This window comes from Xenopus laevis, chromosome 2L, assembly GCF_017654675.1.
Source record: "Xenopus laevis strain J_2021 chromosome 2L, Xenopus_laevis_v10.1, whole genome shotgun sequence".
NCBI lineage: Eukaryota > Metazoa > Chordata > Amphibia > Anura > Pipidae > Xenopus > Xenopus laevis.
This window is the reverse complement of record NC_054373.1, coordinates 124843243-124858218: the sequence shown is the minus strand read 5'-3', so window position 1 is coordinate 124858218 and position 14976 is coordinate 124843243. Positions and strand designations below refer to the sequence as shown.

The following is a 14976-nucleotide window of genomic DNA, read 5'->3' as shown; positions in this document are numbered from 1 at the left end:
TCATAAAAACTCAACACGGCTGAGATGAGAGTGATTAAACTGGTCTCCCTCCAGCTGATGTTAATAGCCACTAGGGATCTGAGAAGTTGCTGAGGGCTGTAGACTACAAAATCAGGAGGACCACAGGCTAAAATGATGTAAATAGAAAACACACAAACATATACAGTGTACACACATTATTAGTGGTTCACAGATTCTCTGGAAAGTTGTAGAAATAGTAGTTGCCTACAGAGCAACTCTGACTATACATGCATTTTGAATCAGTTTCCATCTCCAACCCTAAATAGTCAACTCTTTCAGGCTCTCATACCGTATATGCCTTGCTGTAAAACTCATGTGCCAAGCTAGTAATGCATGATAACTAAGCCTAACATCATAAAGTTTGACTTGTTTCTTTAGTGGTTCCCATTCACATTAGGGATGCACTGAATCCAGGATTAGGTTCGGGATTCCGCCGAACTGAATCTGAATCCAAAAAAATGATGCGAGGGGGTCTCCTCTGAGTTGACTGAACAGCATGCAAATTCAGAGTTTGTAAATATAAGCCAGTGCCACAACCTATATACAGTATTATTTTAGAGAAACTATTGTCAATTATTATTATTATTTTCTCACAGTACCACTTAATATTTCTATTAAGACGTTCCCACTTATTTATAATAGCAAAACATACTTTTGTTTGGTGCCATCCAGAAGCACGCTTATAAAATGCCCTTGGATCAAAGTCAGATTAAAATATGGCTGTTGAATGTCTGGGCCACCAAAAGATGGCAAATAAAATTGTCCAATGCATTGTTACTTATACCATAGCAAGTTGTTAACTGATTTATTAGTCATATGTATAAAAGTAAACAAATACATTCCTAACATTGTTCCCTATGCAATTATACATGTCTGATAAATTCCACTGGCAGTATTATTTCCTGGATGAGGTACAGTAAGATCCCTTTCTATCTGGTGATGATGGTCTCTCAGCCCCACAATGCTTTGGTACATGATGTTACATCTAATTGCCCCTGCAAGTAGTAAAAAAAACACTCTTATTTGATGAAAAACACCAGATAGTAACTAACAATTTGCATAATGCCTTTTAAGAATTATGCATCAATACTGAAGCACCATGTATTCCCATGCTGTAATGGTAATGATTGTGGTTTATGCAAATAGCGGGCTTGTAAAAACTCAGACATTATCAAATATTCACTGAGGGTATATGATTTATAAAAGAATGAAACAGTATTAATGCGACCATGGCATTATATAAGAAAGACATTCTAGAAGAAAATTAGGTAAGGTAAGTAGTACAGGTTTCATGCTCTCTCTTTTTATGCCAGAATTGTACCCACTGTTTCAAATATGCAAAAATGTGTTAGATAAGATTAAAAGCATGTGTGTAAATTTATGTGCGCCATGGGGTTAGAATTCTTACACTTTCCTGGGGTTTTCTGGATTATGGATCTTAATCCGTAATTTGAATCTCCATACTTTAAGGGCTAGTCCACACTAGGAGATTCGGAGAGATTTTGTCTCCTGGCGACTAATTGCCTCATCTTTTGAGCGACTATCTCCCCGAACTGATTCAGCGTTTTTCCCCATAGGCTAGCATGAAAAATTGCCTGCGCTAATGCACACGCCGCGATGCATTTTCAATAGTCTCCCAAAGTTGCCTCAGTGAGGCTCAAAAGACGAGGCGATTAGTCGCCAGGCGACAAAATCTCCCCGAATCTCCTCGTGTGGCCTTACCCAATATCTACTAGAAAATCATGTAAACAATAAAAAAAACCAATAGGCTGGTTTTGTTTCTAATAAGAATTAATTATATCTTAATTTGGATCAAGTACAAATTATATTTGGATATTTGGATGATATGCATAAAACTGAGTCTATGGCAGATGGCCTTTCCGTAATTCGGCGCTTTCTGAATAATGGGTTTCCAGATAACGGATCCCATACCTGTAAATATGATCCTTTGTCTTGTTGTTAGTAAATGTGGCCCTTTAACTCTTAGTTTGCCTGCTTATTTGGTGAGCAGGCAATCCAGGAATGATTCGGTCTATTATACAGTACTTGTCTGGGTTGATTATGTCTATAATACTTCTTTACCCAACCCAATGGTTGCATTAGCAGTGTTCACTTGCATAAGGTCTTGAGTGTACTACTCTGAGAGATGGTCAGTTGATGGTCATTGTCCATGTATAATTATTTTCTTCTTTATGTGCAGAAAAAAGCTACACTTTAACCATTTAATCTCTTCCTATTGTGAATTTTCCACTCTCCCTTACTGAGTTTTCGAATGTTCTTTCTAGTTTATATTGGGAAGAAGACAGATATGCAGTTCAGTGGTCTGAAGCAGAAACAAATTCATCCAATGTTACCACATATATCAGTGTGCTGATGACCAGAGAAATTTCCAATTAGCCAGTGGAGAAGTAATTGATTCCTAGCACCAAACAACTAACAGTAAGATTTCTCCCTAGATCAACATTTTCTGGTAATTACTGTTTAGTAAGAGAAGTACTTCTGTATGCTTGAGAGTGCTAGAAAAAAACTCCAATCATTGCAGGTTCGAACCACCCCTCTGTAGTGATGGGCGAATTTGGGGCGTTTTGCTTCGCTGAAAAATTCGCAAAACAGCGCTTTTGACGCCGGCGTTCGTTTTTGCCACCGGCATCTGTTTTTGCCACAATTGCGCCATTTGTTTTTTGACGCTGGCGAATTTATACACCTGTGGCGAATCGCGGGAATTTGCCGCAAATTCCCGCCTGGCGAATAAATTCGCCCATCACTACCCCTCTGTAGAGAGTTTAACAATGTAACTGTCCTTACCATATACGAATCTAATTTTCTATATATTTATGGGCATCTCCTTCTCGTCTGTGTTGCTTGTAGCTCGAAAACTTTGCAAGACAGTTATTTAAACAGGAACCAAATTTATTCAAGTACAGCAGTGAATTCTTCCTCGCAGAGACCTATTTTCTCATTTAAATAAACACAACTAATATGCATTTGGGAGAATAAATAAAGCAGACAATGCTATTTAGAGAGCTGTTTAACCAAACAAATATCAGATTGGCATCTAATAAGTCAAATTATATTATATTTGGCACAGATGGAGTTTAATGGCAGTTAGACTTGAAATCACTTCAGTAAATGTGTTAAAGGGACACTGTTGCCCCTTCTTTTACTTGCATAATAAAGACATTGATGGAGATGTATTCATTTATTTATTAATTTCCCTAAGCTTCTATGAAGGTGCTGCTGATGTCTTAGCATTGCATAAGCTTTTCTTCTTTTTTGTCTTCTTGTATAGGAATCCCATTATAATAGACCACCGTGTAAGTTATATCCTTATATTATACACAAGAGCCATGAACCTTGTGTATTATATTAAATAAAGTACATGAGGAGATAATACATCACTGCAGGGTTCCATGACATGTATACAAGCATTTGGCCTTTAGCCTCATGTCTATATGGTGATAGCAAAAATAAAAAGTTGTACCAACCATTAAACTTGTTTAAATCATTAGGTGGGGGTGAAGAGAGGATGTGACCACAAAATTCATATATAAAGAGAAAAAAAAAAAAAGAAGAAATCCTAAACATTTAGAGATCATAGTACATTATGCAGAAAAATGTCCTTAATATAGTGCAGTGGCATAACTTTGTGTTACAGGGCTCCACAGCAAATTAAGTTTAGGGTTCCTGAAATATCCAGACATTGACTTCATTTACCAATGTATATTTAATTACCGCCGCATGGGCCCCTCTACCTTCTGGGCCCCACTGCAGCTGCAGGGTCTGCTTCCCCTGTAGTTACGCTGATATGGTTATAAACAGCATAGTGAGTGCAGAAAATCTCTTGTCTTTATAACGGCATTGAATGCCTTGGTGACTTATCCTTATATTTTACAACAGGGGTTACATTATTTACAATTTTAATACGTAAGAGCCGTTGATACCACATATATTACAACATATAAATACTGCTTGGTGATGTCCTTGGTTATAATCGGTTCCTAGAGTTGTCATTTTCATCACATGACTCCCTGAAATGGGTGTATTATAATAACATACACCCTGTTGTAAAATATAGGGATATTAAAAGTAATCTCTAAGCTCTATGACCTGTATAATAGAACTGGGCCTTAAGCCTTGTGCCTTTACATGATCGTGGAATTTCTCGGGGACTTATAATATTCTTAAATTTTATAAGAAGTGGTCCATTATTCAATATATATATAAACCTCAGGATTACCGTAAGGATATTGGTCTAGTGGCTTTTTTGTGGCCCTATATATTTGGAGGTGTGTACAGCCGAAAGTCATTCTCCAGGCATAGCATTAGCAGGGACATCCCCTAGGTTTGCTAATGGACAGAATAATGAACATATTGTAAAACTATATCACACGATTAAATTAAGTATCATCTTACCTTAGCAGTTCCCTTATAGATGCAAACATCAATATAAATGAGAATTTTCTGCAAAACACAGCTTGCCAAAAAAATCCTCTGAACAGTTAATAAAAATAAAACCTACCTGCTAACTGTATAACAGAGAGCAATTGAGGGCTCATGTTAGTGGGCTCTAGATTTTCTTAGCCTCTTGTATACACCTCTAATATGACTATATACTGTAATATATATAACAAAGATAACAAAAATGCCAATCAATGTTATTATAGTATTGATTTGTGGTTGCCATAACTTTATATTAAGGATGTCAAGAGGTCAGAGGCAATTTAAAGAAGAAAAAGATGTCTTCTTATATATGTAGGATTTATGTAAAAAAGGCCCTGCAATTGAAGAACTCATGGATACAGTGATAAGCAAGGTACACATAGAATTAGGAAGCACAGTAGCAGTGTAAAATGTAGCTGCAGATGCATCATTCTTCCATAGATTGGGAGATATCTGATAAAGTTTATAATTTACAGTATCTACAATGTAGGGATACATAGAATAGGAAGCAATGTTGACTTTGTATAGTGTGGCAATTGAGGCAATATTCATATTAACGCCAATCAAAAATCGCACCTAGGATAGTGACTATTTTTCAGTATATTCAATGCAGTTGTTGGGAATATTGTCCTGCATACTGGAACCTCTGATTCACTGTTGGCTGATGTAGACAGGGGTTATTAAGAGCAAACAATTTATATCTGCAAAAACCAAAAATGAGTGAAGGGTACATGGGGATATATAAGCATTTCTATTTCACACAATACATACAGGAATATACCAACTGACCCACATAAAACTGTGTGCCTTAGGGATCATGTACTTCCCATTTGAACCTGGGAAAGTGCTTTGTATTGTATGCACAGTCCTGTCATTTGGAGGAGAATGCTGTTGTTAAAGGACAAGGAAAGGCAGATTCACTACCATTTTGGCACCCCTCCCCCGTCCACGCAATCCTTATAATTTTTGACTGGGCTGGTGCTCCAAAAAAATGCACAGGCCCAGTGCAGCACCATACGTATGGACCTTATTCACAGACACCCCTAACTTTGGCTGGTACATGTGCAGTCGAGAATATTTTCTTTTTTAAAAATATTTTCCTACTGCACATGCATGACTGTAATTCCTCACTTGGAGCATATAAGAAAGTCAAGTAAAATGTGTGCCCATCGTTTGGTATTTTTTACCCCTCTCCAGAGAATCTTTTTCCTTAAAGAAGCAACAGCTCATGAAAAAATTACACATTTGTGTGTCTAATATTTTGTTACTTCCCAGAGAATCTGCCTTTCCTTGTCCTTTAATTCTTGCCACAGGCAATGGTAAGACAGGGCACTAGTGCAGCCTCTGGCATTCCCTAGCCTGTTAGTCTGAATTCAGGCAGCACTGCATTCCAAGCTCTTCCATTATAAGAGCAGCCCTTTAAGACAATATGCAAGAAGCAAAAAAAAACTGGACACTTTGTGGGAAATTCACTAAATGGCGAATTTTCGCCTCAGAAGGCTCTGCCACACTGCGCCAGATGTTAATTCACAGTGCATATGCTAATTCATCAAAATGTGAAGTTATGTCTCGGCAGACAACGTAGTGAAAACTCATCATCGTGAGCATTTCATATCGACCGTGCGCTATCGTTCATTTCTGCCTAGCGAAAATTTGTTAATACACTTACGCTTAGATCAATTTGAAAAAGGCAGGTACATATAGGTCATATATATGTCTTTTTTAGCGATGTTGGTGCAAATGCTTGAAGTTATTAAAAAATGCCCAAGGAAGTAAAATAAAGAGATCCTCTATTGTCATAGACACGAGCCCAACCTAAAACAAATGTGGCATACCCCTCAAATGGTTTAAAAAAATTAATGAAAAAATATATTTAACAGTTACAACTTGTAAATACAATCCCACTTTAAAATATGAAAAAAATGCCAGTGTTTTGTCTTTTTTATATGACTTTTTGGCATACAGGATATGATGTCACTGACAAAAGATTGGGGAGGATGTAGCTTCATCTTATCAGTTCACTAGGTATAACCTGGCAAAGCAGACTCTGGTTAAAAGGGGCGATGTAATGGAAAATTCGCACTTTAGTGAATTTGCGGAGTAATGATTGTTTGCCTGAGCCAAAAAATTTGCCTGACGAAAGGGCACAAAACTTCATTAGCATTACTCTCTTTCGCTACCGAATTGTTCTCTATGCCTGTTAATTGGCAATGTCCCTGCGGATTGTCTTTCTGGCGAATTTTCGCTAGCAACAGTCACTTCACCCTTTGGTAAATTTGTCCCTCTGTGTCCATTTTTTGTGCTCTACATATTGCCACATATATGTAAATATAAATACGTATATTTACCATATGTAACTAATTTACACAAGCAAAATGGTATAAATAAATAGCATATTTATAACGCTGGGTATTTGCTTTTATGCCACCAATTTAGCCATATTAAACACTGTTAGTATACACCATTATACTCACAGATGAGACATCACGAAGCACTGTTTATAAGGATAACATTTACAGGATATTCATGGCTCTTGCATATTATACAGTGAATTATTCCTATATTTTTACAATAGTGGGTTCATATTATAAGTCACTGAAGAGTTCCTTGGCCTTATAAAAGCTGACACTGAATGCCTCATATTTTACAACTGGGGGTACTTTATTTATTATAAAACACGTTTCAGTGAGTCATGTAGCATAAATTATTTTTTTTTCCCAAGACTTCTGTTAGTGTGTGTTAGTAAAGAGTACCTAAATGATTGTGTCATGTCGCTATGTGGTTGTGCAATTTTATAGAAAATAATATCCTCTATACAGTAGCATAAAAATGTTCCAATTTGACAATTAGCATAATTTCTAGAATTCATTCGAATTAGTATTTATTTGTCACAGCGAAAAATACATGAAATGATGAGTGGCATCACAGAATACATATTTATTGTTACACTCTGGATTTAAATATTAATCAGTACAATCACACATTGTAATCAGGGGTTTTTAAGATAGATGTCAGCAGTGATTGAAGTCAGTTTTCATTGGATCCATAAATAGGCTTTGGGGGATAATGAAAGATGTAGTGACTGTGTAGCAAGTCATTTTACCATTTTTTTTATTTTACTTTATAAAAACGTCCTGTTAAAGGGTCTCTTTCATACAAGCTTATTCTATTAAGATATGTTTTATGAGTCTAATTTTCAGTTACAAAGGGGTGCCATTTTTTTTTGCAAACCTTTTTGATGCTTTTGCTCAGTGCAGTAACAGCATATTCCCTGGGAATGTCTTAATCACAGCTTTCTGTAAATAATTCCTTGGTTAAGGATATCACTGTTTGAACACATGTGAGTCAGTCTATTTCAGTTATTTTATTGACACACCTTTCATCAGGCAAGGGTTTTTTTGTATGAGTTATGGTGCCTGAATAACCCAACTAACTTCACTCACAAATATGCAATAAATTGCTCACAGACGAAGCTTCCAAATGGGAAGGTGGGAATTGTAGGTTGCAACAGCTTGATGTTAAGATGTCTGGCAAGCCTGCAGTATAGTAACTGAATACAATTTTCTTTTATTAATATTCATAGCCCAAAACCAGAAACACACTTTTGTGGCCATGTAGTCATTATTTGCTCTAGAAAAGAAAAAATGTACTATACCAAAAATTACTGGTATATGATTACAGCTGCAGGTTTAGAGAACAGCAGCATGAGAACTGAAACATGGATCAGTGTAATAGAGTAAAACAATCTTATATGTACAGACCTTCTCACTGTTATATTTGTATATAGCTTGCAATGCATGTAAGTGGGGATGAAGAACAACCTGTGCTGTTTATGGTGTAACAGGCAATCTTCAGTGATTCTTGTGTTGTGATTCTTGTGTTCAGGAGATGGAGAATAATCTCATGTAAATAATAAGTAACCCAAAGGGCAGGTCTTATGTTAAATTATGTTTGTATAATGGAATATGTAATAAAACAATACAGTATTTGTTCGATTGCTACTGCTTTCTCTTTATTATCATTTCTTTTATTGGGTGCCTTTATTTTTACCGAGGTCTTTAAGTATATTTACATTAAACATTGAGGAGTTTTCAACCTGAATATAAAATGACAGCCATAAATGAGCAAGGACGGGGATCATGTTGCAAAATGTTCCAAGTACATTCAACGTCAATGGAAAATACAGACCTGTGGTCTACTGGGTGTACATGGCCAATGGATCATTTGTTGTAACAGCAAATGACATTATTGATTATAAATGGCCTTTCATTTTAAGAGCTGTTAAGTCATATTACTAATTACACTGATTTCTTAAATAAGCAAACTGTTATGTTGCTTTACAACCTCCTATATTCTGTAGAGTGTGCCAGGCTTAATAACAAATGCATAATCACTGCACGTCCAAAGGAGCATTAGAAACCAAAGAAAGAGAACACCTGTAGCAGTTGCATGTCTGACCCAGTCATGATAAGAGCATGGATGTCATTGACTTGAAACTACATTTCCCAGCATCCTCTGACCAATACTGAATGTTGAAATCCAGTGAAAATCTGCAAAGTTGTATTTAGGTCATACTGACCTGATTCCTTGTTCCTTGATTCTTCTACCATTAGTGACAGTACAAAGATCCATTTCTTTTAGTGGTGATTTTATTCATTTATTTTTTTCAAGGGAAACTCATACAGCTTTGCATTCCTGACACAAATATTTACACCCCAAGGTAAAATTAATCCTACACCAATAAGTAACAGGGGGGGAAACACATCATAAATAAACATATACCATTGATGGCAAATATGCGTTGTCTGGTTTACTGTACATTGCCTTTCCCTTCCTCCCTGTTGACACCAGCATTAAGAATAAATCCAAACTAGGTGATTTCCATTTATGCAAACATAGCATATAGCAGAGGAAAATGAATGGCAGGACTGAAGACTCATCCTCTGACATACTCCATATAACAAGATCTCTACACTTCTAAGCTCATGTTATACACATCAGCAGGTACAATCTAACCTGTCAAATCTTTCACGGGATAATTTTTCATACTTTGTTCTGTTTAAACTGAAAACATTATTTAGAGAAGATGTATTCACACTATGGGGCTTTATTAGAATTTCATAAAATCCATTTTCTGTATCCCCCCCCCAAGCTATAAGGGAACAAAAAAAAAAATCCATAGCAACCCATAAACAGGGGAAACTCATTGGAGCTGCCTACAAAGAATAATTTCTTGAATGTGAACCTGGATATAATAATGGCTTAGATTTTTCTTCTCTGACTTCTACCATTTGTTTTATCTTATTAACACGCCTGTAATGCTTTTATTACATTAGCCAGCTAAGAAAATCCTAAATAACCTTGGTTTACAATACATGAACATATATGGATGTTGTGTTATCTGCAGTACTATACATTTTTTAGTTATCCTTTGATAGTAAAGATGACTACTAAAACATTGATGATGATAATATTAATAATAATAATGATCATTATACACAACATTTAGAAAAGAATGAATTATTTTAAGATGCTAAACTACAGTACAAAAGAGGTTTATATCATGTAAAATATACTTTAGATTTAAAAGATCTTCACACCACAAATGGTACTCGGCAAATACAACCTGTTAACCTTGTCTGAGATTAGGTGCTGTGTTTTTTTTCAGATCTACTGCAGGTTTTTCAGCTGGAAATAATTGCATTTCTATATGAGACATACAGAAGATGTCATTGATGGGGTTAAGTATCTCTACCATTCCTACTGTGAGCATTTCTCAGAATCAGACACATGAAACAGATTTTTTTTTTTTAAATATTTCTGAATGGCCTCACTCCCACAAAACCAGCATTGGGAATTGTCATCAACTAAGTGAGGATGAACACTTTATTACTCTTTAATCTCACGGTTAACGATTACTTGCATTAGTAATTTGGATTTGAATTTTATAATTTATACAGCAAAAACAATATTAACCCCAAATGTCAAAGTGGCAGTTTCTGATAATTCTGCTTTTAAATTATTTAAAATTGAATATTCAATATTTACCTGAAACTATTGTTAAGGCGTTTATTGTGCAGATCCGCTTTGGTTTACTTTGTGTGTTTAATGCATGCATTTATCAATTCTGCTCATGACATAGAATCAGGACTCCTGTGGAGTAAGTCTGAACACGGTGGTCCTGATAATACTCATTCATATTCATTAATACAGCTGTCTACCATTAACACAGGTACATACATAATGTACAATTCCAGAGGTTTGTCACTGTAATTGTTATACTGAGGCTCTAAATAAATAAATATCATAAAAGGCTTATTATATGTGCTTTGAATACATTTATTACACACACACACACACACACACACACACACACACACACACACACACACACACACACACACACACACATATATATCATATGTCTCATATGTCTTTAATAGATACTAATAGACACCAAACTAGGTAGTCTGGGATTTAAGTATCTAATCTTAGTTCACTGGTGAGTGGTCGTTATAGATATTTTTGTTGAACACCTGCCCCCACCCCATCCGAATGAATTAAGGGAAACAAGCATGAACAAATCTGTATTTTGGGTACTTAAATGCAGTAGATGAGCAAGCCACAAATGAATGCAAATGGACAAAAACTTTAAATACTAGGATGCAATAAGTCATAAGCTACATTAAAGTCCTTTGCACTTTTTCTTTTTTGCGCCCTACCAAAAACTCTGACACTGAATGTGTGTTCTACTACAGCTAAGATGAAGTAGATGAAGTAGATGAAGTGATTTAGAGTATAATATACATCTTCTCTACTAACACTAGATTTGCACTCAAGTTAGAAAGTCAACTTCTCATCACACTGAGCAGTGGAAAATGGATTTTGTGTTCAAACATATTACAGAAATAGACAGCACGGTATAAACAGAACTGCACAAAAAGAGTAAAGAGAGACACTAAGGGATTAAAAAGAAGGATGAGCGCACACATTCTGCCATTGGGTGCACAGAATCCAAGAGAAGGAAAAAAAACAATGAAATCATGAAAACAGCTTACAGACACAGAGAAACCGACCTTGCCGTCTCAGCCTTCTTTTTCTCAGGCCAAAGATTCGCACTTTGGAGAAAATATCCACCAGGTTCCCATTACAAAGGCCTCGTTTCTTACTAGGGCTGCTGCGCCTCTTGCTAGCGGAGGGACGGTCCAAGTGTTGCTCCCGTGCCTGACGTTTTTGTCGGATCAGTCCACTTGCGATAGCTGCTGCCATGCCACACGCTTATCGGGCTGGGAAGCTCCGAGAGGGAGGGGCTAGCAGAAAGCCGTGGTGGGACACCCCACCAAGTTTTTATATAGAACCCAGATGATCAGTCTTTTGGAGATACAAAGAGCCAAACCAAGGGGCTCAGCCCCTCTGAAGATTGCTGGACATCCCTCTGTTCCCTTTGTCAGACAACCAGTGGTGAGGTGGGAGAAAAGAAACAGGACTGTGACAACCCAGAGTTACTTCCCTTTAGAAGGAGAAGTAAATATACAAGTAGAGTAAAAGTACCGTACATATATGTATATGTATTTATACATACATATATTTGAAATAAAAGGAATAAAGTAAAAATATTGGTATGTTCCAAACAGAACTTCCTTAGCAGCTTTCTCTCACCTCTTCCGCTGAAGAAACTGGCATCTCTGCTTGTTGGTAGTGCAAAGCTCAGAGTGAGATGGGGGTGGGCTTAGCTGGTCTCCTCAGTGCCACCCACACACCAGACAATGCCTGCTTCCCTATTTCAAGTGAGCTAAAAAGCAGGATGAAGAAGATGGTTAAGAGAGGAGGAAGGAATAGAAGGAGGAGGAAAAGAATGAGGAGGCAGGCTTTCCTTTTGAATTAGCATGGCCATGGTAGCAGGTAAACGAAGGCTTAAGCATCTGAATCAACAGACTTGAACTGCCATCTCTGTGTATCTCCGTAACACCATGCTTCGCGATCCTCTCTGATTTCAGGCACCAAGAAGCACTGCATGTGAAATCAGCATCAGGAGGCAATCTTCTTTCCTGCTCATTCTCTAATCAAATCATTTCTTCCCCCCCCTTCTCTCCACTCCTTAAAAAAGGCAGGAGTGAAAAAGCAACACAGCTTTGTGCAATTTTCTTGAGAAATTGCTAGTTTCTAACAGAGCCAAGCCCCTTGCTCAGTTGGTGTCCTTGATTGCAATGCCTCTCTCCCCAGAAATTAAGCATGTTTAACTGCAATCTTCTGGCTGGATTGCTTTTACATCTTGCCGAGAAATAGGAAAGCTAATTCTACTAGAAAACAAACTGCCTTCTATGTACTGAAAAGCTTAAAGCAGGAAACACTGACCATATAAAAAAAAGAAATAACACAAAGTTATCAGTACAGCCCTCCTGGTGTATTAGAGATAGTCACTCTCTTTGTGCTGACAATGTGCCGATGTGAGAAATATGTGCAGAACAGGAGGCACGGCACTAAGCTGAAATACATCAACACAGCGTTAGAACGATACCGTGTAAAGATGCCACTGGCAAAAAACTCATGCATAACAAAGAGATGACTAGCCTGTTTTAAAGGAAAGGTAAAAACAGAGGAAGCATCTGACAGCTACAGACAGATAAGCCATAGTAGGTTTAGCAAATCAAATTCACAGTAGTGACATTCCTAGACATCTCTGTCTAAAGCAGCCACACACAGTGGAAAGAGGGTTTGCTTTAAGAGCCATAAATATGGAAAATGACCTAGACAAACATTTTTGCTCTAACAGCTCTTCATCAGTCGGGATACCATTTCAGAAGAAGAGTTTGCTCCTTTTTTTCTTATTCCACTGTGAAAAATGTGTGAATAACAGAGGTGCCATCGCAAAGAAAGGAATCTTAGCTGAACAAATGAAAAACATTCTACTTGGATGGATACAAACGATAAACAGAGTGATAAAAAGGAGTAGCTTGGAGTGCTGTGAAAAAAAACACCTACTGTGTGAATATCTTGTGCACTCCAAGTTCTCCAACACAGTGCGCAGGTTGATTTGTCGACTGTTAACAAATGCAAAAACTCCAAAGTCAAATACAAAACTTTTCCCCTTTCATCTGTAAGCACTCAAAAGCTCCATCCTGTTAGGTTCACAAAGCCACATGAAGACATTATTGATTATTTCCAAGCCAGTCAACTCTCTTTCAGGTGGAATTTGTATGTACAAAGCACTGCTGGGCTGAATAGATTTTAATAATGATTTAGGATCAGGGGGAACTAGAGCAGTCTAGCTAAATGTAAAAGATCTTATAGACAATAGCTGCCCTAATGGAGAGCTGTGCACACTTAGAGCTAATTTCCCTAGATTTTTCATTTTTAGAGCACATTGGCTTGACACATCATAATCTATTTTAAATTGCATGCTTACAAAATGAGCGCAAATCTGGAGATTAACTGTACAATTTAATAAATTCTATTCTGTAGTCCTGGTTGAAAACAGTGTCAGAACCTTAGCGTGTTTGAGGAATGTTCTGCATATTTGAATCCTAAATCTCTTTCAGCACCAAGGACAGTTCATTTCAGAAGCTTTGCACTTAATCCCAGTTTCAAACATTGCAGACGTTAATTACATTTAACTGCCATGAACACATAAGAGATTATATCAACAGCTATAACATTCTTAATGCATGGGACTGAATTAAATATACATTTGTTATACAGACGTGTGTGTGTATACACACACACACACACAACATTGCAAATTAGAATCACTCACTGTTGCAAATGAATGTTTGGAATTAAAGCTGGATGCTTTGATTTACATTTTTGCTTCTACAGTTTGTGATTCTGGTAAATGCTGTTATTTTTCAAAGGAAACTCAAGAGAGCCATCTGCTGTTTTAATGTATACTACAGCAACTACATAAATGGGATATTTATTTGAAAAAGTGCACAAGCATAAACAAATTACAAACATTTAGGATATAAAATTCTTACAATAATTGCTCTTTGGTATTGATATACTACCTCTTAGCTATAATTCTAAAATGAGAATATTAAGTCATATAATCAATAGGTGTCAATGCTAAATCTGTGGATTGTTGTAAAGCTTTAGGATTCCCCGCAGCTTTGAATATGCAGAAAGTCTATAGGTAGGAGGGACTCTTAGAAGGAGACTATAATTGGTAAATAATGCCTATTAACTTGCACTAATATTAAGAGAGGAATGATAAGCAAGGAATCATCACCAGAGTCAAACAAAAAAATATACAGAATTAAAATTATGCAATTATAATAAAAATATGTAATTCATTACAGCTGCTTGTAAGTCAAAATGCCATTGCTGTTCTTGAAATAAAACAGTACCCAAATCAGCACAATATGTTGCATTTTGTCAGATATGTGGCATTTCAATTTTTTAAAAGGTTATGTAACAGGAACTCCATCTGTGTAAAAAATTGTTCTTGCTAAGGCAAAGCTGTTAAACATAAATAGGCTGATAGCAGAAACATTCTGCCATGGAAAGTCCATAAAGCAA

The 14976-nt window shown here is 36.6% G+C and overlaps 1 protein-coding gene across 2 annotated transcripts in view; it reads right to left on the bottom strand.

Moving 5' to 3' along the window:
* Nucleotides 1-14976, bottom strand: part of LOC108708470 (fibroblast growth factor 14) — a 348798-nt gene that overhangs the window by 137117 nt on the left and 196705 nt on the right. The window contains exon 1 of one of the 2 annotated variants that reach the window (XM_018247217.2): nt 11538-12363. The exons of the other annotated variant lie outside the window; for it this stretch is intronic. Coding sequence (XP_018102706.1) covers nt 11538-11730 — 193 coding nt within the window. The 5' untranslated portion in view covers nt 11731-12363. Of the gene's footprint in view, nt 1-11537; nt 12364-14976 lie in introns of those variants that run through there. 2 annotated transcript variants of the gene reach the window in all.